We start from the raw sequence: 23,862 nt of genomic DNA, 5'->3' as shown, positions 1-23,862 counted from the left end.
AAGGAAAGAATACATAGTTCTGACACATAATTGCGACTGGTACATAATTACTTTTTAGTAGGTTTCTTATTTTTGTGAGGCTTTCTACAAAGACAGCATCAGGATAAGATTGTATGTTTGAATCATACTAAGTGAGGTAACCCAGTCTCAAAAGATCAATCATGGTATGCACTAACTAATAAGTGGATATTAGCCTGGAAAACTGGAATACCCAAAACATAATCTACACATCAAATGAGGTACAAGAAGAAAGGAGGAGTGGCCCCTTGTTCTGGAAAGACTCAGTGAAGCAGTATAGGGCAAAACCAGAACAGGGAAGTGGGAAGTGGTGGGTGGGAAAACAGGGGGAGGGACGGGGACTGATGGGACTTTCGGGGAGTGGGGGACCAGAAAAGGGGAAATCATTTGAAATGTAAATAAAAAATATATCGAATAAAAAAAAGATTGTATGTTTGAAATAATGTGTAAGTAACCTAAATGATATTTAGAGTTTTAACATATTTGGATTTCAGCGACCATTTGATTGTTCTTCCACAGAAGTTAAATGAGTAAAAATTACTTTTATTCTTAATAAGAAGTTGAAGATAATGTTTTATACTCTGGTTATTAGAATATTCAAAAAATATCCCTGAAATTTAGATAATGAGTAATATTAATTCCATTTTCTTCAGTTTTACTAGTGGCATGTATATGCATTTTGAAATACAGTGACTACAATCTAAATGCGCAAATTTAACTATGTGGTGTATTATTCAAAGTTGAGCCTTCCAAATAGGCCAGATTTCAGTATTGAAAGCAGAAGATTTCTAGAAAAAGCTATTTTTGTCAATCTGAAAGCATTGATAACTCTAAAATTTATGTGTAATGGTTGAGTAGTTGCAAATGTGTGTATAGATTAAATACCCAGCTATAAGTGAATTTTATATAACCCTCTACTAATATCTCCATATAGTTTTACATTTAGGTCCATTTAAATGAACGTGATTCTTAGAACACTGTTCCTAGCTATCAGTTGTATTTTAAAAATTTAAAAAACTCAGGTCCTGAGGGTTAAATGACATGTCTGATGCTAAACCTCTAATTCTGATTTTAATTGATGCTAATCCTCTAATTCTGATTTTAAATTCCATATGCTTTTTATTGTCTTAACACCTTTCCCCAACACACAAAGATTGAAAAATCCAGTGCTATTAAATCCCTAAACTTTACTTACAGGTGTGAAGAGTTGGATCCCATTTAGGTCAGATGTATGCTTAAAATTCTAATTAAAGGGTTATTAATTTCACAACTTGTGGTGGATTAAACGTTTTGAATTAGTGGCCCTAAAAGGTGAAATTCCTGAGAAGTGCTAATAGATGGTAAAAGATAGAATAGTAGAAACGATGGATGTACAAGTGTTGAAACCAAATATCCCTAATACTTCAGTTACCCTGATTGAGTTCAGTCACTATGCCAATGGTGTGTATCAAAATTAATATTGATGTTTTGAGAATCATTAAAAACCCAAATTCATTGAAGTGCATTTAATCTAAGAGGATATACAAACAATATCTTTTTCTGGAAGAATTATGTTTAAATTGCTAATACTTGTAAAGAATTTTCTCTAGACACTAATATTTATCTAGAAAAGTCCTCGGGGGATGCTAGAGGGGTGAGGCAGGAGTAGGTGGGTGGGTGGGAAAGCACCCTATTAGAGGTAGAGGGGAGGGGGATTGAATGGGGGGGTTCATTAAGGGGAGACCAGGATGGGGGATAACATTTGAAATGTAAATGAATAAAATGATTAGGAAATAAAATAACCCCCCAAAATGAAAAGTTCTCTGTTATATAAATGGTTATACCAATCACAAGATTTAACTATGCCTTATTTTCTTATAATTTGCCCAGATTTGTCTGTCTGCTGATTTTTTAAAAGAAGTAAATTTAAAAGTATATAATATAGAAAAAAGATCAACTGATAAATTATTATTTTATTTTAGGTTCTTTTTACAGAGGAAGATGTGAAATTCTACCTTGCAGAATTGGCCCTGGCTTTGGATCATCTACATCGATTAGGAATTGTGTATAGAGACCTGAAGCCAGAGAAGTAAAGCTTTATTCTCTATTTGTATCCAAGCTATCTAGAGTTTTAATATATTGGTTTACTGTGTGTGCTTCTATGTGTAATTATGTACATGCATATACTATGGCATGTATATTGAGATCAGAGGATAACTTGTGGGAGTCAGTTCTCTTCTATTATGTGGGCCCTGGATATCAAATGCAGTTTGTAAATCTTGATGACAAGTGCCTTTATCTGTGAAGCCATCCTGCCGCCCTACCCATATATATTATATATGTGTGTGTCTGTGTGTCTGTGTGTGTGTGTATGTCTATATATGTGTGTATGTATATAATTTCTTGAACTGAAATATACTTAGATATTACTAAGCTTTTATCAGTTATATGAAAATCAGTTATATGAATGATAGTTACATAAAATCTACTTGTACAAAATAATCTTGATAATACACTTTAGTTTTAAATTAATAATTGAAAAATTTCCAGTGTGTCAAATAGTGCCTAATTTTATATTTATTCTTTTATGTACTTTGTTTCATAATATTGAATATGAATTTTGATTTACAGCATCTTGCTTGATGAAATAGGACATATCAAGTTAACAGGTATGTAAATTTTGTTACTACTACTAACCAATATGTAATTATTTCTTATCATTCTAGTCTATATTTTTCTATGCCTGCTATCATTTTTTAGCCGTCATTTGTGTTATTTTTTTTTATAGTTAGTTGACCAAGATTAATTTAAAGGTTATATAACTTCAATGTATTCTGAGTACATTTAAAAAATTTATAGTAGAGGTGCTGTCCTAATTTAAAAATACTTTAGGTAAAAATAGTAGATTTTGGATTTATTCTACACTAAAATAATTAACTAAATATGTTTTACATCTGGGAGAAAAAAGCAATAACCTCCTTTTACCCTCCCCTAACTTCTCAGCTGCCTGTTGTTCTATATCCTCATCTTTTTCTTTTCTTTTGAGAGTGTTCTATAACTTAGTTTTATGGAACCAATGATTCTAAAGTTTTATTTATGTATTAGTTATAAGTACACAGTTGCTATGTTCAGACACACCAGAAGGGGGCATATGATTGCACTACAGATGGTTGTGAACCAACATGTGGTTGCTGGGAATTGAACTCAGGACCTCTGGAAGAGCAATCAGTGTTCTTAACCACTGAGCCATCTTGCCAGCGGAACCATTCAATCTTTACACTTCTAAGCATATATCTTTACAGTAGCTCAAGACTGGAAGTGACCTTGATATTTTTTTTAAAAATTAATAAATGAACAAGCTCTGTGTAATTTCTATGTGATGGGCTACTGAGCAGCTAAATGATAGAATCATTAATTTCTCAATAATTTGGGTAGATGACAAGAACATTTTACTGAGTGGCTTAATCTCAAGCTACATATGATTTTAAGATATAGTAAATCCTATATTTAAGTTTTAGAAAGTTGTAATCAAGGAACTGAAGAGGATTTTTTACAGAGATGCTACAACTTGAAATAAGTCACTCTAAATTAAGGAATATAATACATCAATATAAAAATAAAGGATCAAGCTATTACCTTATAAACTGAAGTAGATGTGTCAGCAAAAGCATACATATATTCAAATACTTCAAATATATCTTATTCTATCTCATAGATAGATTTTGAGACAGGAAGTTGTAGTATTCTAAGTTGTTGTCTTCTAAGTGTTGTAATTATAGGCATATCTTGGCTTTTTTTTCCTTTTCTGTAGACCATATTTTCCACTGACCTAATTTTCAAGACTATCTCTTATTATATTTTTATTTTTAATGTAATATTGTAAATGTCTTAAAAGTATAGGTATAATATATTAAGATTAAAAATATACTTAAAGATGTAACACAGATGTATTCTGCATGTTATTTTCTAAATGAAAACATTGAACATGGTTTGAAAATCAGTTTTGAAGGAGTCTGAATTAATTAACCAAAGAGAATAATGTTGGGCTTATATTTTTCCATTTTGGAAATCAGGAGAGATTTGCATACTGTAAAGCTCATCATTCTGATACTTATGGTGATAGGCTTATTTCTATTTTCCTTTTTATAGAGGGGATAAAGTAATTTTAATATCCTATAGCATTCAATTTAAATATATATTTCAAAATAGCTACAAAAGAATTTGAAGATTCCTAACATGAAAAATATTTGAGGAAATGAAAATGCTAATTATTATAATTTAATCATTGCTTACTATATACTATCAAATTTACTACAATAACCTATCAATAAATATTTTACGGCAATTAAAAATTTAAAGGAAATTAAATTTTAAAAGAAATTCAATATAAAGTGATTATAATGTATGGAGGAACCTTAAACATCTGTTGTTAAAATGCAAGGAGCCCCAGGAAAGTTCACACACCATGCTTCCAGCAAGGTGCACTTTGGAAGCAGAGCTTCTGGGGAAGTGGAAAGATCCATGGTCTCCATGGAATGAGGGAGTGGGGCGGAGAGAGGGACGACTAGATGGAGCATAGGATTTTCTGGATAATGAAAATTGCTGTGAATGACACACCTCTAGTAGTTAGATATCATCATTTATCTTGGTTATATTAGTGTATAGATATATTCATGAGACAAAATCAAGAGGTAATTATATAAAGGGAGGGACAAAAACTATAGAGTAAGAAATTTATATCATAATTCTTAAATAGTACCACTAAAACTACTAAGATCCCCAGATCTTCTATTCTCAGTCTTCCATAGACTTTAAGATAACTGCCAACCAATTTCCTATTCCTTTTCCTACAGTTCTGTTTTCCTCAGGGTAATATAAATGTGCACACATAGTATAAAGACTCTTAAGTCCAGCTTCATTTGCCTTAGTATTGTACATTTGAAATGTATCCATACATTTCCATCCATCCATCCATCCATCCATCCATCCATCCATCCATCCATCCATCCATCCATATGTATTACTGGGTTAGTTTTCATTTTAATTATTTACTAGTATTTTAAAATTGGACTTTGTTATTCCAAATGAAATTAAAAATTGCTCTTTCTAACTCAATGGAGAATTGAGTTGGAATTTTGATGGGGATTGCATTGAATCTGTAGATTGTTTTTGGCAACATGACCTTTTTTGCTATATTAATCCTGCCAATCCACCAGCATGGAAGATCTTTCCATCTTCTGAGATCTTCAATTTCATTCTTCAGAGATTTGAAGTTCTTGTCATACAGATCTTTCACTTATTTGGTTAGAGTCATACCGATATACTTTATATTATTTGTGACTACTGTGAAGAGTGTTGTTTCCCGAGTACAGAAAGGCTACTGATTTGTTTGAGTTATTTATGGTGGTATCTCAGTATTTTTATATTTTCCATTTAAGGGATACTTGGGTAAAGATTTTATTAATTTTATAATTTTATTAAATTATATTGATCATTAATGAACAGGTTTTGGAATGAATATAATATTTACTTCAGTAAATTGATAAGAATATCATTAATTACTTCTATGGTAAATACATAGTTAATAAGAATTTTCCAGATTTTTTCCCGAAGTGGTTGCACATTTTCAAACCTACTGAATGTGTAATAGTCATTTTATCTATTCTAATGGGCTTGCATCTCAACATGTTTTTTTTCTTTTGTTAGTGACTAATGATACTGCCATTTTTCATATATTTATGTCTTTACAAAAGTGTTTGTTCAGATCTTTTGAACACTTGGAAAAACTGAATTGTTTCCTTAACAACCTTTAATTTTTTATGTTCTAAATACACACCTATCATTAGATAATGATATAGATTAGATAATGATAAAGATATTTTCTGGTCTTGTTTTTTTATTATAATAATATATCTTTAAAAATTATTAGTTCTTTGAGAATTTCATGGTTTTTTTTTTAATTCTTTTCACCCTCTTCCCCTGACTTTTCCTGGGTGCATGTACCCATTCCTACATAATCAATTTTATTCCCTTTCTAAAAATATATTCTTCAAGACTAATTTGTGCTGAACAAATAAAATTTTTAAATGTGTTATTTTCTTCTGGAGAGTGGTTGACTAAGGGCTACACTCTTTTAAAAAATAAATTTAATTGTTTACTTATTCACTGCATTCCGCAAGAGAGTAGGGGTCCCTTTGGGTATATCCCAGGCTGGCACATAAAGTCTCTATGAAGCACTTCCTTTACTACTGAGGCCAGATAAGGCAGCCCAGGTAGAACATATCCCACAGACAGGCTTTTGAGATAGCCCTAATTTATATGATTGCTTTGCTTAATGTTTTCATCCCTTAAGATTCTATAGACCTGATAAAATGTGTTGTGAGGGAGAGGATTGGCTAAACAGTTTTTAAATGCTCTTAAAGAGCTTCGTCTTCAAATATAGATTAATTTCTGTTATTTTATCAAATTAGCTACCTCAAGAGTAATTTAAGCTAATGTAAATTGTTTTAATTCATTATTTTATTTTTTTAATTCGATATAATTTTTTATTTACATTTCAAATGATTTCCCCTTTTCTAGCCCCCCACTCCCCAAAAGTCCCGTTATTTTATTTTTTATATTTCCTATTTCGTGAGATTTTCAGCTACTTTTTTTGGTAACACTTACAGATTTTGGGCTTAGCAAGGAGTCAGTGGATCAAGAAAAGAAGGCCTACTCATTTTGTGGTACTGTAGAATATATGGCCCCTGAAGTAGTAAATAGACGAGGCCATTCTCAGAGTGCTGATTGGTGGTCATATGGTGTACTCATGGTAAGTTGTATTATTTTCTTTAATTATGTCAATATATGGTTAATACTGTTGAGGATTTTATTTTTAATTTTTGGGGTCAGCTCAGAAAAGATTTCTTCTGATAGTTCATAACTAATATTTGTACTGTGGTGATTAGCAGGCAACTAAACAAGGGCTGAACTTTTAATATCTTCCTTTTAATGTTGCTTCTGAAAAGGTCAATGGCAAATCTTTTATATAAGCTATTCATATGTGAAATTTAGAGAAGTTTTAGGCATGTTTTAATTTAAACCAACACTTATATGCTATATTATTAGGTATCACAGAATTTATCACCTTCATCATATTTGTTCAATTGTTTCACACCTTCCCTAGCTGTTGTATTGTATTTTTTTTTTATCTTTGTAACTACTGTAGTGGTATTTATATAAATACTAAATATAGGTGATATGTGATTATTGAATCACAGCAGTTTTCCTTTAAAATCTAATTATCTATTTTTCCCATATATTATAGAAAATTACATGATATTTCTATATACTAAATGTCTTTTCAAAGGAGGTATTTGGGGAAGGCAGTAGTAAATTAACTTACAATTACCAATACATTATAACATTTTCCCCAGTTAGCAAACACATAAACTAAGGCTGGAGAAATAATTTACATAGCTAAGAAAAACTATCTAAAAGTACCTTAAAGTTTGAGGAAGATTCATTTAAAAGTCAATGTAGATTAAAGAGGTAGAACTTAAGCTCTGAAGGATTGCTGTCAAGAAAACTGACTATCATGATCATATTTGCAAATTTTTGGGAAGCCAGTTTGATTAGAGAAGTCAAGAACAAGGACAAAAAATGGAGGAAATGCAGCTATTAATCTATAAACTTTTCCAGGTGATTCTTTTGGTATTTTTAAACTATTATAGTCTGAGTCAAAATGATGAAGAAATATTATATTTTAGGAAGATTAACCTTCACATCATTATATAAATGGATGGAAATTAGAGGGATAAAATCTCTAGAAACAGGAAAAAATCTTTCAGGAAAATAGTTACAATGTTAGAATTTGCAAAAAAGGAAAATTTGAAGGCATTTCAGATAACATGATTAACCTTAGTAGCTGCATAAATGACAGAGAAAATGGAGGAGATGGTTCAAGGATAAAGATACCTCTAAAATATGTGAACTTAGAGGTATGAAAGATAGCAGATTAATACAAAGCTATACTGGTAGAAATACTAATGGTAACTGGTAGGGAAATAATGCATTAGTATGTAGCATAGGTACAGGTAGTATCGTAGTGGAAAGGACACTAATGAAAAAACTAGAATCCTTTGGAGATTTTATTAAAAAAAATTATGCAACACAGGGAGTGAGGGGCAACACCTACAATAGTTTCTCTGTGAGGAGGTAGGATTCTTAGATCTAATCTGTCTGTTTTTTTCTGTGTCTACTATCATACAAATTATGACTATAGATTTGTGTGAGAAAAATAGTGCTTAAGAGAGGATGAAGTTGGAGCAGCAGATTTGATGTTATCATGGTACAAGAGATTAGTGCATAAGGTAATTAATGTTATGAGTTTAGCTTAAATGAACACAGAATTGATGCCAAAGCCAGTAGTCAATCTTATTTTTGAAATATAATTATTAGTATAGTTTTTTGTGTGTATGTATGTTCGTGTGCTTGTTCATGTGTGTATGTGGGGAGGGAAGAGAGTAGACACGAAGTTGACAACTTACAGATGGGTTTCACTTAAGTTTTGAGAGAGAGCTTCTTATTGCTCTTAGACCTCCAACAATTTAGCTAGACTGACTAGCAAGTTCCGAGGCTCAATTGAAGATCCACTTGTTTCTCTTCCCATAGTATTGTGGTTAAGCATGGATGTCATACCCAGATTTTATCCAAATTGTGTGGCAAATACCTTACCCACTAAACCACTTCCCCTGCCCTCTTACAAAGATTTAATGCTTTATTGAATTAGCAAGATCTTTAATTTAGGACTTCTTCCCTCCCTCTTCCCTCCCTCCTTCCCCCCTCCCTTCCTCCCTCTGCCTCTTCTTCCCTCCCTCTCTTCTACCCTCCTTTTCTTCATGTTTCTTTTCTTCCTTCCTTCCTTTTTTTCTTTTTTCTTTCTTTTCTTTTTCATTCATTTTTTTAGTTACTAAGCATTTAACTTAGGACAAACTAGATAAGTGTTCTACCATACAGCAGAATTCTCACACTTAGACCTAGTCTTTTAAAATTAATAGAACATGTTATTTTATCTTGTCTTTCTCAGTTAAATCCCTTTTCTAAGAAGTTTTCTTTACTCCATGTACAAATGTTTCAATTTTCTTTTATAGAGGTATTATCACACACATGAATATATATGTACCACTATTTTTAAAGGTCTTGAATGCGCTAATAACTTGTTCTACCACTGACCTGTGTCCCAAGGCTTATTTAAAAAATATTTTGAGGTTAATTTCTACTAAGTTATCTAACAGTTTTGAAACATAACCCTTAGCCTTACTTCTAATTTGGAGTTTCTGTTTCTTAATTTTATTTTTTATTTTTGTCTTCTTGTTATAAGGAATTTAAAACGGTTACTTTTAACTTTTTTTCTTGGTATGTATAAATCCCAGATACTTTAATTTAGTTTTCTTTTCCCATTGTTACTTGCCTTAAATGTGTATCTTTTTTAGTTTGAGAAGTTAGACATGCCAGAAATGAAGTAAAACTGGCTGGTTTCATCTGCTGCAGTCCAACTATGTTGAACTCTACATAGAGATATGCATAGTAATCTTCTTTAAGTGACCTAATTTCCGATTATCTTTAGAATCACTGTCAACTGAATTCTGCACGATTTAATAATCATGTACCATAAGTCTTGTCAAATTTAATTATACGTTCTAAGTTATAATAAATTATGGTTTTTATTTTATTTTTTCTAGTTTGAAATGCTTACTGGCACTTTGCCATTCCAAGGAAAAGACAGAAATGAGACCATGAATATGATACTGAAGTAAGTAGAAACACTATTGGTCTATTTACGGAAAAAAAATTCTTGCTTCTAGCATTGAAATCTTAATGTGGTTTTCAATAAAAACGTCAACAGTTTTTACTATCTTTTTCTCTTCTAACATATAGGGGACTTATTACAAGTTTTAAATTCAGTTTGAGGTTTATTGGCTTATATTGTCTAGATTTAAGTGAAAATTTCTCCATTGTTTTTCAGAGCAAAACTTGGAATGCCCCAGTTCCTTAGTGCTGAAGCCCAAAGTCTTTTACGGATGTTATTCAAAAGGAACCCGGCAAATAGATTGGGTATTTTTTATCTTCTTTAACCTTTATAACAATATACTACATATATTAGTTAAATAACTGTGTCTTTATATCTTCCAGTTTAAATTCATTTATGCTTGTTGCCTATTTATGCTTTGTGTTATGAATTTTTAGTATTCTACATAAAATACTTTTATGGTTTTATGAAATAGTCTAGTTAATGAAAAGGTTTGTTGAACATGTAGTTTATGTACAATATAGGGTTTGTTTTTGAAAAACATGCAGAGTTTACCTATATTAATAATCCTTTTAGATATTTGAGAGTGATTATTTTGTTCTCTTAATATACTTAAAAGTTATAATTTCACATCTCCTCAATATTTGACTGATTTTCAGGAACCTTTTCCTAGATCCTGATGTGATCCTGTGGTTTATGTCCTTGTATTAAACTTATAGTCTGTTTTCCCTTTATAGATTTAACCTAGTGTTTGAGTATAAGGTATGAATTGAATTGTGAAAAAAATTAAGTTAATGTTATATTAAATAGAGATTATATTTGTTAGGAGGCATTTTATTATTTGGTGTTCATCTTGTTTTATACAGCTCAGTTTATGCATCAGTTTTTTATTAATACTAGATAAGGAAAAGTTAATATAATACCAGACAAGAAATCATACATATTTCACTATAAGGAATCTAGGGAAAATGTACAGTCATATTTATATCTAATAGCTTAGAAGTCAACTGGCAAGATTAGAAATTAAAATTAAGATTTAATCTATTAACATTTATTTCCATATTATAGGATCAGAAGGAGTGGAAGAAGTCAAAAGACATGCATTTTTTGCTTCCATTGACTGGAATGTAAGTTGAATATTAGCTTGTCGGTAAATAATGATATTAAAATGGGCAAAACTCTTTAGAATCAAAGGAGTTACAGAACATAATTCATTTATTTTATATTTAGTCTGGCATTTTTGCATATAGGTGTCATGTAGCATGGCAATACTTTGAAGTAGTAGATGTACTAAAATAGTAAGTTTTGACTGTCAATTGTTAACTGTTAAATAAGATAGATGCTAAACTTTAACTGTAGATGGGGAGAGGAAGAGAAAAGGAAAAATAGGTGGGACTGTAAGAGATTCTTCTAGGTAATAATAAATCCAGGTATTATAAAAAGTTTATTTTGTTCATTGTTATATATATATATATAATATAAAATATATAATATATAATATATAAAAACAAATTAAATTTAAGGAAAAAATTTACTATGGGTACTTTCTTAAAATTGGGGGTAATATTAAATAAAATCTTTGAGAAATTCTGCTATAAAGATTTTAATTTATATACCCAGTTTGATAAACATAGGCATTATAAGTATTATTTTTGTTACTTGTTTCAACCATAAATTTCAAATTTTCAAAATTCTTGTTTTTTTCCAACTCTCAATTTATTAGATGTTGAAATACAGGATATTTGATTACCTTGTATTTACAAACTTTGCAAAATTTTTCTTTTTACTGGTTTCCAGTTTATTGTAATATAATAAAAAGTATACTTAATATGTGTTTAGTGCTTCCAAATTCATTGAGGATTGTTTTGTTATTTATCTTGGAGATTGTTCAGAGGGCTTCTTAGAGGCTATTAAGTGAAATTTTTGGTAGATGTATGTTTGAACCATTTGGTATGGGGAATATTTAACCTTACTATCTTTGTTGGCTGAGTAGTGTGTTAACCTTCCTGGCTGTTATTGCAGTTGAGCCTTTGTCTTTCTTTAGATCAACTAGCATTTATATAAATGTTTAATATTTGGTATCTTGTACATTTAGATGTGTCTGTTTCTCTTGCTGACTTGACCTCTTTCTCATTATATAATGACCTTGTTTGTTTATAATGCTAATGACTTCAACTCTATTTTATCTGATGTATGACCACTCACATTTTACTTTAAATTCAGTTGGTATGGATTTGACGCTGACTCTATGCAGACTGTTAATGGTGAAATGGATTTGTTAGAAATAGCATGCAGTTGTCTTTCCTGCCTTTCTCCCCAATGAGTCTTTCTTTTGTAATACTAAAATCAGGCACTGTGGTCACTAGTTTGACTTCCTTAACCTGTAGAAACTATTTTGATAAGTGGATGTCTGTTCCACTTGGTGTGTTTATGGACACAGATTGTCAGAGCATCTTATTCAGCTGCAATCTTCACTACCCATCTGTGCTTTTTAAACATGTACAGTTTAGGAAATTAGATTATTAAGTACAAAGAGCCTATTTAATGTATCTTATGGAAATAAAGTACTTTAGATGGAATATTCATAAAAACAATCTTGATTTTGTTAGTTATTTCAGAATGGCTAGTTATATTGTGATTTGCTTTGGATGCTTATAGCTCTACAGAGAATTTATTTTGATATTCAGAACTAAACATCTTTAGTTCTTTCTATTGCAAGCTGTGACATCACTATATGATGTCATATATTTTCTCTGGATTCATTAGATGTTGGACATTACATCTGAAATGTAGAATTTGGTTAACAATTATCTGAAACTTATGTATCTATTTCTAATCTGCTGATTGATTACCAATTTTGTGACACTTTCTCTTATCAAATACAGGTTGCATATTCCAAAAGTTTAATATTTTGGGGGATTTTGATTTGTGTATGGGTTTATTAGTTTATATGTTTATTAGCGCATATATATACATGGTAGGAAGTGAATAAATTTGAGGACAGAACCCACGTAATATAAAATACTTTGTGTTTAATATATGCCTTACATAGTTCGAAGATAATTTCATACAATATTATTTAGTGTGCCTGTATTTTGGCTACAACTTGTACACTTATACTATCATGTTTTCTTTCTTAATGTTTTAGATGTTAGACCATTTGAATTTTAGATGTTGTATTAGGAATGCCCAACATGTATTAATAACATTCAAAATGTTAAATGATTTTTCACTACTCTATTACCTCTAGAAACTATATAAAAGGGAAGTTCAACCTCCTTTCAGACCTGCTTCTGGAAAACCAGATGATACTTTTTGTTTTGATCCTGAATTTACTGCCAAAACACCTAAAGGTAACACATATAAGGTTTTTCTAGTAATTACTAAATAAATTAAACTTCTTCAGTAAAATTTCAGAAACTGTCCAAAATTAGATTGGGTTTTGTGACAATGTAGATTCTGAAGTAGTTCTCTAGTGGAGTTTTTGGGTCACTTAGGTAGACTATCATATCATCTGCAAATATGTATAGGATTGCTTCAATCTGTAGTTGGGAAATACAGAAGAGTGGGAAAGGGTACAAGATAAAGGGTGCTTTGTTTTGCAAATTTCTTGACAAGCTGATAATTTTCTGAATAGTGGTACAAGGTAAGACATGAGAATGACACTGGCTCAGTTTAGAATTTGATCTAATTGGCCTTTAGTAACATCATTTTCATATATTCCTTCATGAAATATTTAATCCCTGCTATGTGTTGGATAGTGAGAATTTAGCAGTTAAGAAATAAATATTATTGAGCACATAACACACAGGTCTGCAGAGAGTGGAGAGAAAGTATGAGTCATATTTATAGTGCCAGGCTATAATATTTAATGGTTTCCTATACATTAAAAAGCCCTGCTGATATTATAATCATAAAATTCCCTGTAATTCTAGTAAAATATAACTGTTTAAATATTAGATTCTCCTGGTTTGCCAGCCAGTGCAAACGCTCATCAACTCTTCAAAGGATTCAGTTTTGTTGCGACTTCTATTGCAGAAGAATATAAAATCACTCCTGTTACAAGTTTAAATGTGTTACCTATCGTTCAGGTAAGTTCTACATCATCACAATGTTCAGTGTCAGGATAAGTATTTATCTTACTTATTAATAGTGGATGTTTAGTATTTATTACAAGATAAATTGGTAATGACTTCATTTACTTCTCAGTATAATTGAGTTACTTTTTATTTGTTTTATGTCTTTTTTGCCAAGAAATTGATGGAGGGAGTTATAAATTATTCACCTTATCATATTGTTCTGATGTTTTAGAAAGCCTACAATATAGTTATTTAAAATTTATATAGGCGATTTTTAAATATTGGTAAAGTTTCTAGATTTTTTTTGAAAAAATTAACTTTTAAGGTATGTGATTATTTAGGACAAAAATGGAGAAAGTATGAAATTACTTCATTTTCATTAGTGTTCACTTTTAAATAAACAGATAAATGGAAATGCTGCTCAATTTAGTGAAGCTTATGAATTGAAAGAGGATATTGGTGTTGGTTCTTATTCTGTTTGCAAGCGATGCATACATTCAGCTTCCAACGTGGAGTTTGCAGTCAAGGTATTGTTTCTTGTTGGATATAATTTGTGTTATAGATTAGTTCATACACAGGTTTACTGAAACAAAGGAGATATAAGATGATGAGGAACATGTTTGTAATTTAATGTTTTTATTTCTAACTTCTTTGCAAGGCTTCATTTTGACAAATCAGATTTATTTTGTTTTTTTGTTTTGTTTTGTGACTAATCTTTATTGTAGCATGCTAAGATTAAGCAACTGTAAAAATTGCATATTATCATTTAGTATAGCCTCAGTTAAAGTTTTTCTGTTAAATTTTCATTGTAGGGAATTCTTAAATGTTAAACAATTAGAGAATGATGTTCTTAAATTCTTAAGTATTTCTTAATAATTTAAACTGATTGAAAGTTGGCATGTGCATGTAATTTGAGTACAGAGCTTGTCATATATTTGAGGCCTGATTCGGCTATGTAATGAGTTATACAAAACCTTGGGCTAAATTATATAACCCATCTCAAAACAATAACAACAAAATTCTAGAGATAGATCATTATAAATGGAAAATATTTCTTTCTACTAAAAGTAGATCAATTAGTTGATTGTTTTTGAAAATTTTGTCCATTTGTTTCTTAGATCATTGATAAAAATAAGAGAGACCCCTCAGAAGAAATTGAAATTCTGATGCGCTATGGGCAGCATCCCAACATTATCTCTTTAAAGGAGGTAAGTATTTCAAAATCTGTACACTAAGCTAATGAAGTTATGGCCTAGACCTTTGTAGTAGTGCCCTCAAACCTCAATTTGCTGCTCTCCTTCTCCAGTAATTCTATACATATTCTCTTCTTAAGGATTTTAGTAAGTAACCATGATTGTTGACAAAAGAATATTCTACAAATCTGAATATATTCTGAATAGTTAACTCAACAATATTGCAACTAGAAACATTTTCTTACTCCTAGGAATATAAACAAAATTGATTCTGAAAAGTTTACTTTCTTGATTATAGAAAATAGTCTGTAGAATTAAAAACAATGAATTCATGAAATTCATAGGCAATTAGTTGAAACTGGAAAATATCATACTAAGTGAGGTAACTCATTCACAAAAAAACACACATGGAATGCAATCATTGAAAAGTGGATATTAGCCCAGAAGCTCTGAATACCCAAGACACAATTCACATATCAAATCATTCCCAAGAAGGAAGGAAGGAGAGGGCCCGGGTCCTGGAAAGGCTTGATGCAGCATTGTAAGGGATTACCAAGACAGAGAAGTGGGAGGGCGTTGATTGGAGAACTAGTGGAGGGAAGAGGGCTTATGGGATGTATGGGGAGGGGGGAACCGAGAAAGGGAAAATCATTTGGAATGTAAACAAAGAATATAGAAAATAAAAAAGACATACCCCTAAAAAAAAAGAAAAAAAATAGGCTGAAGAATCATGGATTATTCCTTGAATTAAATGGTATTAGACTATAGTTGTATAAAATAAACTTGTTAATACATATATTGATGTGTATCAGTGAGTGATGTCTTTTACATTAGAAAATAGGCTCATTTTTTGTAGATATTCAAAATATTAACTATCATCTTGAGCAATTTGTTTTGGATAATATGATATAATTTGATTTATTACATTTAAACAGTAGTTTTTGTGTGTGTGTATATAAATATATGTGTGTGTACTTATATGTATATATAAAAATATGTCCCACACTGAGTACAAATGCTTTTATCTATTTCTTATATACACTATTTGAGTTCAACATTTGCTTATGATACCATACTCATCAATGAACTAATAAACGCTGTTTTTACTATCACAAATATGGTTACCATTGAAGAACTATTTGTAATACAATGAAAATACAATATACAAGATATTTGAAAGGCACAGAATTCTACTCTTTTATTTATGTGGTTTCATAAAACTCTAAACTTCAACCTCAAAAAGTCCATATTATCAAACTCTGTGATTGATGTGAACTTACAGAAAGACATAACAATTTATCTAATTCATCCTATTTTTCAGTCTGTACTTCATTAACAAGAAAGAATTTATATGTGCACTTTGTTTCTAGAAGTTTTACTAACAAAGGAAAGTAAATATAACTTACAGAAATTAGAGTAATGATTATCGGTAATAAAGCTTTAAAAACACATTCCATTTTAGGTCTTTGATGATGGGAAATATGTTTACCTTGTTACGGACTTGATGAAAGGAGGAGAACTTCTGGATCGTATTCTCAAAAAGAAACGTTTCTCAGAGCAGGAAGCTAGTAATGTGCTGTATGTAATAACCAAGACGGTTGAATACCTTCATTCTCAAGGAGTAAGTTATAGTTGCATTCTTCCTTCAAATATGGGACCTATATTATGTTTGTAATATATTTTTATAGAGGAGATAAAGCTCAGTGTTCTAATGAAGTATATAGAAAGTAGTGTGAACTCTGTTTACTTAACCTTACCTTGAAATTATCAAGCCTAATCTAACTTTAAAGTCAAACATTAAAAAAAAAATCCAAACAAGGTATGGTGGCTTGCACCTGTAATTTCAGCACATGGGTGTCCAAGGCAAATCAGTGTCAGTTACATAGTGAGTTCCAGGCAAGCCTAGACTTTGAAAATCTAACAAAAAAAACCTCACAACATATCAAAAATTATTAGAATTATCTTATTATTGTTAATTCTAGCACCAAAAGACTGTATATTGACTCTCCAACTGTCCTAAATATGGCAGTAAGTTCTTATTCTAAAAATGTGAAATATCAATATGTAAAATTTTGTGGAGAAGACTTGTTTTTGTCATTTCATATATTAGGCAGATGAACTGAAATAAAAATATTAGCTTATTTTCATATATGTATCTATTTTAAAACTTAGGCAGCAATTTAGATTATTTATTATTTTAGATTGAGTCATTTATAACTGAACAATACCTATGGAATATAAAGGATGAACATTGCAATTCAGCATTGATACAGTAGAAATTACATATAATAAGCCCTGCCTTTAAAATAAAGTAATATTGTTGTAGTGACCCAGTAATAAGATTACAGTAGTTGTCAATAAATTGTATAATACTAAAAGAATAGAGTCATTCTAGTATAATTTAATCCATTGAATCTCTTTGCAAGTACCAAAAAGGATAATCAGAATTTTTTCATAAGGCATGATAAATCAGAAATTTTGTTTATACAACAAGATAAACATCTATTGTTTGATTTGTTTCTTTATACATCGTGTTTTTAGACAACTTAAATAACAGACATTTTGAGCACTTATACATGACAGGTATTATAAGGAAAAAGTATTACAGATTCAAATCCTAAGGAAGATTTTGTCCTCATTTGTAAAGAGCATATATTGTTGTGCATTGATAAGAAAAAGTTATGAATATACCAGAAATAGTTCACTAAACAAGTACTTGTAGTTCAAACTCTGCAAATATTACACTTTAACAAAATTATAACCACTGGAGTATAATAACAGAATATAAGTATCTTCATAGCTTAATATCCTTCTGTATGCTAGAACTAAATTGAATAGATAGTAGAAGCAGAAGAATCATCACATGAGTAATGTCAACAGTTTTATCAATTCATTGAGGCCTTCTTCATTGTTTCTGTTTTTCTACTGAGTTTGCATTTTTTCTTGAGAGTTTTGTGTATTGTAAATGTATTTCCTTTTATTTCTCTAAAAGAAATAAAAGATTATTTATGATAACCACTTAAAATCAAATACATTCTAACTTGATTCATCTGAGAATCAGAACTAGATTATTTTTTCCTTTTTGTTCTGTTCAACTTGCCTTGTTTATCTAAGTCAGATGGTTGGATTGCGTCCTATAGTGATAAAAAGTCATGAAAATACTTATATTCTGTTACTATTCTCCAGTGGTTTAAGTGTAGGTTTAAGTGTAATTTTAGTTGAATTTGGACTGAAATTTTCTTGTTTGATATACTAGCTCTCTTCATATTTATTTTCATCTAAAAGCTCAACCCCTTTCCAAACAATTTTATTTAATATATCAGTTCTGGTTCTTTTCTTTATAATATTGAATACTTTGTATTTGTGCTCGTCTCAGACAGAAAAATATTTTCAAATGAATATGAACTACCCTCGTATATAATAGAGACTGCTATATTTTGGGGGACTAGAGGGGTGGTTTGTTTTGTTTTTTTTTGAGACAGGGTTTCTCTATACATCCTTGTCTGCCATGGAGCTCACTTTAGAGACCAGGCTGGCCTCGAACTCAGATTCCTCTGCCTCTGCCTCTGCCTCTGCCTCTGCCTCTGCCTCTGCCTCTGCCTCCTAAGTGCTAAGATTAAAGGCATGTGGCACCTCTGTCCTGCTATAAAGATCGCTCTTAATTCTAGGGTAAAAGATACAGGTAGAGAAACCTACCCATAACTCCCTCTGTTTCCTTCTTCAACTATTGTGTGTTACTTATCAGTGTCTGTCTGATTTTCTAAATTGTCTTGGACCTACACGCTTTTACCTTTTGTTATATTGAGTAAATTGTTGGAGTGGGGGTGGGGCACTAGATAAGACCTTAGAGTATATTACATCTAAAAGTAGAACCAAGATTTGAAGTTGGAAATTATTACCAAAACTGGTAGAAATTCAAACAGAATACTTGTCTCATTATTCTTGATGACATAGCTTCAGAAAGAATGAGATACTTTTCCTATAAATATATGAACTGTTTTAACAAAAATTTAGTTATACAAATATAATGCTATTTTCTTTTATGTTCAAGGTCGTTCATCGTGATCTTAAGCCCAGTAATATTTTGTACATGGATGAATCAGCCCATCCAGATTCAATCAAAATCTGTGATTTTGGGTTTGCAAAACAGCTTCGTGGAGAGAATGGACTTCTGTTAACTCCATGCTACACAGCAAACTTTGTAGCGCCTGAGGTATTCTTTAACTATTACTGTTGACCTTTCCTTGTTTTCCTAGATTAAGTCTTTATGGCATCAAGCATGGTGAAGACAGGTAAAAGCAGAGTTGCCTTTTTTTTCTCAACTAAGAAGCTCTTTTATAATTTTGAATTATAATAATTCTTGATCTAAAGAGTTAGTTACTAGTATCTAAAACAAATATATCTTATAATCAGAGAAATCTGTTTTGTTAGGCTATTTACTTATATAGAAATCATATGACTTCTAAACAGGGTTTCACTGTCTAGCTCTGGCTGTTACTGTAGCTGGAACATACAGAAAGTCTCCTGTATTTGTCTCCTTATAGCTGGGATTACAGGCATGTATTATCATGCCTTGCTGAGAATCATTTATTTTAGTGCTGAGATACATCTTTAGATTGCCTTAGAAGGTATTTGTGCTTTGTTTTTAAATAGAAACATTGTTTTTTCCTGATGAATCATTTCTTTTTCCTGGGGAAAGAGTCAAGAAAGATGAGGCTGGAAAAGTTAAGGAATATAGATTGCACTTTTGGGATTCTCTCTGATATTATTACCTCCTGAAACAGTGAAGACAAGATCCGTGAAAAATCAATCAGGGATGGCATTGACTACATAAATTGACTACTACAATTTATAATAGTTGTTTATAAATCAAGAATTGTTCTTAATATGTTATTGATGTTCATAACCAATGGGAATCTTTGCATACTAATCCAGATAATCTCATTTTGAAAATTTAAATTTGCCAAACCAGAGAAATGCACTAAATAATCTGAAAGTAAATTTTTATATCACATATGTATTTTGTATTTTTATCAAATAATTGATCATTTTAAGCATATATCATATATACTGCCTATAAATCAATATTTTAAATTAGTTATTAGGAAAATTATTTTCCTATAATGAAAATAAAAATATAGAAAAATAAACTTTATTAATAAAAACTATCAGTTTTTTCCTAAATTTTGCTTTAAAATGATATTATTGGGGATAGAAACAATGTTTGCTTTCATAAGCTCTTTATGATTTGATTTGGCCTGTTACCAATTATACATATATCTACAGAATGGTTTATTCTGTACTTAAATGAAACTTATAGTACAACAAATGTACAATTTTTACCAAATTTTACTGTATAAAAAACTGTTCTTTTCAAAATTGAATTTGGAACACATATTCCCAAAAGAGATTATTTTATTTGTACTACCCTCAGGTGTATGAGATAATCCCTTCCCCATAAATATTTCTAGCTATTTTAGACTTTGGCTTAGACTAAGACTACACTTAATATGATAAAACAGAATATTTGAAATGTGGAATCTTTTGTTAAACATAAGCTATATAGTCACCATGAATAGTATAAATTAATTTCTTTAATACCAATAACAATGAAGTATTAACTGCTTATTTTAATGGTAAAATTCTTAATCTTGGCTTAATTTTGTATAACTCTACTCTTTGATATTATGGAAACTTACTAGAAAAAGTTAAGGGATGAATGTGTCCCAAAAGAGCACCAAAAATTTTTTAAATGAATAAACATAGTATATGCATGTTTAGATTAATGGTTAGGTAAACATTTTAAGATTAATGGCTAGGCAGTCATTCGAAATGAATGCATTACACAGTACTACAGAGTACACTGCTGCTTTTTAATTCTAACAGACTTCTATTGCAGAAAGACATTTTGTTTATTGTAATAGCAAAAGCTTTCAGGTAGGCATGTGGAGAACATTTCTCCTTTACTGGCATTTGAACTATCCTTGGGTTGTACTTGTATGTTTTGAATGCTTTCAAATATTATATCAAGTGAAAAATACCCTGCTAAAAGTTAGTAACTATTTCTAAATTGTTATGAATTAAATACATTAGTCTTTTTTTTAATTTCAGATTCTTTCAAAGTGCACTATAGAACTATATGCAAGATAGTTTATTTTAAAACAGAAACATAAAGGTTGTATTAGCCTTGCAACTATTTTAAGAAATAATGGAAATTTACAGGGTGGTACAGAATGTGTTTAAGTATGTAGGAAATCAAAAAAAAAAGTTCTACATGATCAGCTGTAACATTTTGATACCTACTGCATAGCTGTGCTATTCTTATAACTTAAGAAAGTTATGAAGCTAGTGAGCCACCATTTGGGTTTTTGTTTGTTTGTTATGCCTTGGACTTCTGCATTTAAGCAGTTTTCCTCCCTCAGCCTCCCAAGTAGGTAGGACTTTAGGTGCAAACCACTGTTGCTGCTCAAGTTGGTGGCATGAACCTGGGAGAGTGGAGCCTAAAACATACAATTGCCAACTTTATTCAGAGCATCAGACAATTTATATTCTAAGGGTTAAGCTAGGTCAAATGAGAAAAGGTCACATGAGTTTAGGCTGTTTACAGTCACAAGGTCAACCTGTGCTTAAAAACTTCATTCTGAGTAATAATGGGTAAGATGATAGTTAAACTAAGGTAAACCCATGCCTATTTACTACATCTGGGAGGAGCATAGAAGCACATTCCAATAACAATCCATGTTATAGAGAAACATAGGCTTCCAGACTTTTGCCTTGTTTCTTTGTAATCACCATACAAGCTCTCAGAATTCTCATGCAGCTTCATTCATGGACCGTGTTCTGAAAAACCACTACTTCTGGTAAGGCTATGAAAGTATAAATATGAGTAGGACAAGCTGGGGAAACAAAGGGATGCTTAGAACTCTAAGGTAATGAGGAATGAGGACATACCAGAATGAAAACAATGCTGTAAAGCTTTAGGTTGCACTGATTAATGCTTTTATACTTCAGTCTTCCATAGCCTCTCAGTTTTACATATGTGTCCTTTATTTGTTCTACGATACTTTCTCATATAGCCAATGCTGGCCTTATCCTTGATATTTATATAGCTCAGACTGGTCATGAACTCCTGATCTTTTTGCCTCTACATGATTGCAAGCATGTACTACCATGTATAACCACATATGTGTTCCTATATATACATTTGATTATAAATATATTTTATAGGAAATGTAAATATATTTCAAGCAAGTTATTTATTGTATGTGTCTGATAGTTAAAAAAATCCAAAACTGTAATTTATTTTAGCCTTTTGTAGATGAAAAGTCCGGGGTTATGTTTGCATAGCCTCCAATGTTAAAATTTAATTTTTTTTTATTTTGTTTCTATGCCTATATGCTTTAACAGTGTACTTAATTTTTAAATAAAACATGCCCTCATTTTATCTTTTAATTTTAAAAATTACACTGCTTATTCTATGTGTTTCTGTGCTTGAAAAGAATGTGTATGCCATGGCATACATGCAGATGTTACAGGAGTCAGGATCAAACTCGGGTCATCAGACTTGGTGGCAAGCACCTTTGCCTGTTGTGCCATGTAACTGCTGACCTCCTAATCCCTTTATTTTCAATGCTGTTGAGGTTCATAGAGAAATCTTACATTAATTCGTAGTAAAAATATTGTTTAATTTTTATTAATACTGGCCCCCAAAAAAAGTATATAAATTCACTGTTCTTCAAAAGACATCAGCCTCATGTCTCAAACTATCTCATTAGATCATAACTTTTCTATTTTTTTTTTACTAATTTTATTAGGAATTTATAACCACATTACATGGAAACAAATCATAATTGAAGTTTTTAGTTGTATAATATATAGTTCTTTTACAAAATACATACACACACACACACACACACACACGCACCACACACCACTAGTAAAGAGTTATCAAGCCCAATGTGATGACTCAGATCTGATGAATTCCCAGCACTTGGGAGGTTGAAGAAAAATGATTGCCACAAGTTTAAGTCCAGCATGAACTATAATAATGAGTTCTTAGGCATGCTGGGCTATAAAAGAAAACACTATCTCAAAAAATGAACTGATTTCATAGATATAAAAAGCACTAGCTTTTAGTAAGAGAATGCTTGTTATATAGTGCTGACCATGTTACGATTAATATTTCTGTTTCATCTTCATAATTCATGATAATTGGACTTCATAGTTGTATAATATGTACTAATTTTACAAAATATTCATATACATGTACAATTAATTTGAATATTTAATATCTACTTCATAGAGTCAGTATTAGAAGTAAAAAACTCAGTACTATTTATAGTTCCATTAAACACCTGCACATATTGACCTTAAGTTTAGGTGTCTGTATATCTAATTGCAAAGATGAGGAATGAAAGTTCATTGAGGTGAGGATTTATATCTTTCAGGGTTATTGTTTTTGTGTGTAGTCCATATTGGTCAGCTTATAGTAATGACAGCTTATTCAGTGTTTGCAAATTGGAAAATATTTTACCTTTGCCCTTCAGTGTGTAAAATAATTTAAAATTTTATATTTAATTTTGTTAATATTTATATTGTTGATATTTACAAAATTATTAGAATAAAATCAATATCCTGGTGTATGAAAAATCTTAGGTATATATTAGTTATATTTTATACCACGAGTATTTTTTTCATAGGTTCTCACTCAACAGGGATATGATGCTGCCTGTGATATTTGGAGCTTAGGAGTCCTTTTGTACACAATGTTGGCTGGGTAAGATATTTACAAATTCTTGTTATT

General features: G+C 30.8%; 1 protein-coding gene across 7 annotated transcripts in view; it reads left to right on the top strand.

Moving 5' to 3' along the window:
* Positions 1-23,862, top strand: part of Rps6ka6 (ribosomal protein S6 kinase A6) — a 98,015-nt gene that overhangs the window by 62,197 nt on the left and 11,956 nt on the right. For 5 of the 7 annotated variants that reach the window (XM_052171541.1, XM_052171536.1, XM_052171535.1 and 2 more), the window contains 13 exons: positions 1,980-2,086; positions 2,629-2,666; positions 6,666-6,808; positions 9,720-9,790; positions 10,004-10,092; positions 10,856-10,914; positions 13,038-13,140; positions 13,748-13,878; positions 14,271-14,393; positions 14,985-15,074; positions 16,522-16,680; positions 19,111-19,272; positions 23,759-23,835. In XM_052171541.1, the coding sequence (XP_052027501.1) occupies positions 1,980-2,086; positions 2,629-2,666; positions 6,666-6,808; positions 9,720-9,790; positions 10,004-10,092; positions 10,856-10,914; positions 13,038-13,140; positions 13,748-13,878; positions 14,271-14,393; positions 14,985-15,074; positions 16,522-16,680; positions 19,111-19,272; positions 23,759-23,835 (1,352 nt within the window). The remainder of the gene's footprint in view (positions 1-1,979; positions 2,087-2,628; positions 2,667-6,665; positions 6,809-9,719; positions 9,791-10,003; positions 10,093-10,855; positions 10,915-13,037; positions 13,141-13,747; positions 13,879-14,270; positions 14,394-14,984; positions 15,075-16,521; positions 16,681-19,110; positions 19,273-23,758; positions 23,836-23,862) is intronic. The other 2 variants (XM_052171538.1, XM_052171537.1) reach the window with 1 other exon arrangement.

Source organism: Apodemus sylvaticus, chromosome X (assembly GCF_947179515.1).
Source record: "Apodemus sylvaticus chromosome X, mApoSyl1.1, whole genome shotgun sequence".
Lineage (NCBI taxonomy): Eukaryota > Metazoa > Chordata > Mammalia > Rodentia > Muridae > Apodemus > Apodemus sylvaticus.
Note: the sequence above shows the minus strand (reverse complement) of the source record. Positions and strands in the feature narration are given on the sequence as shown.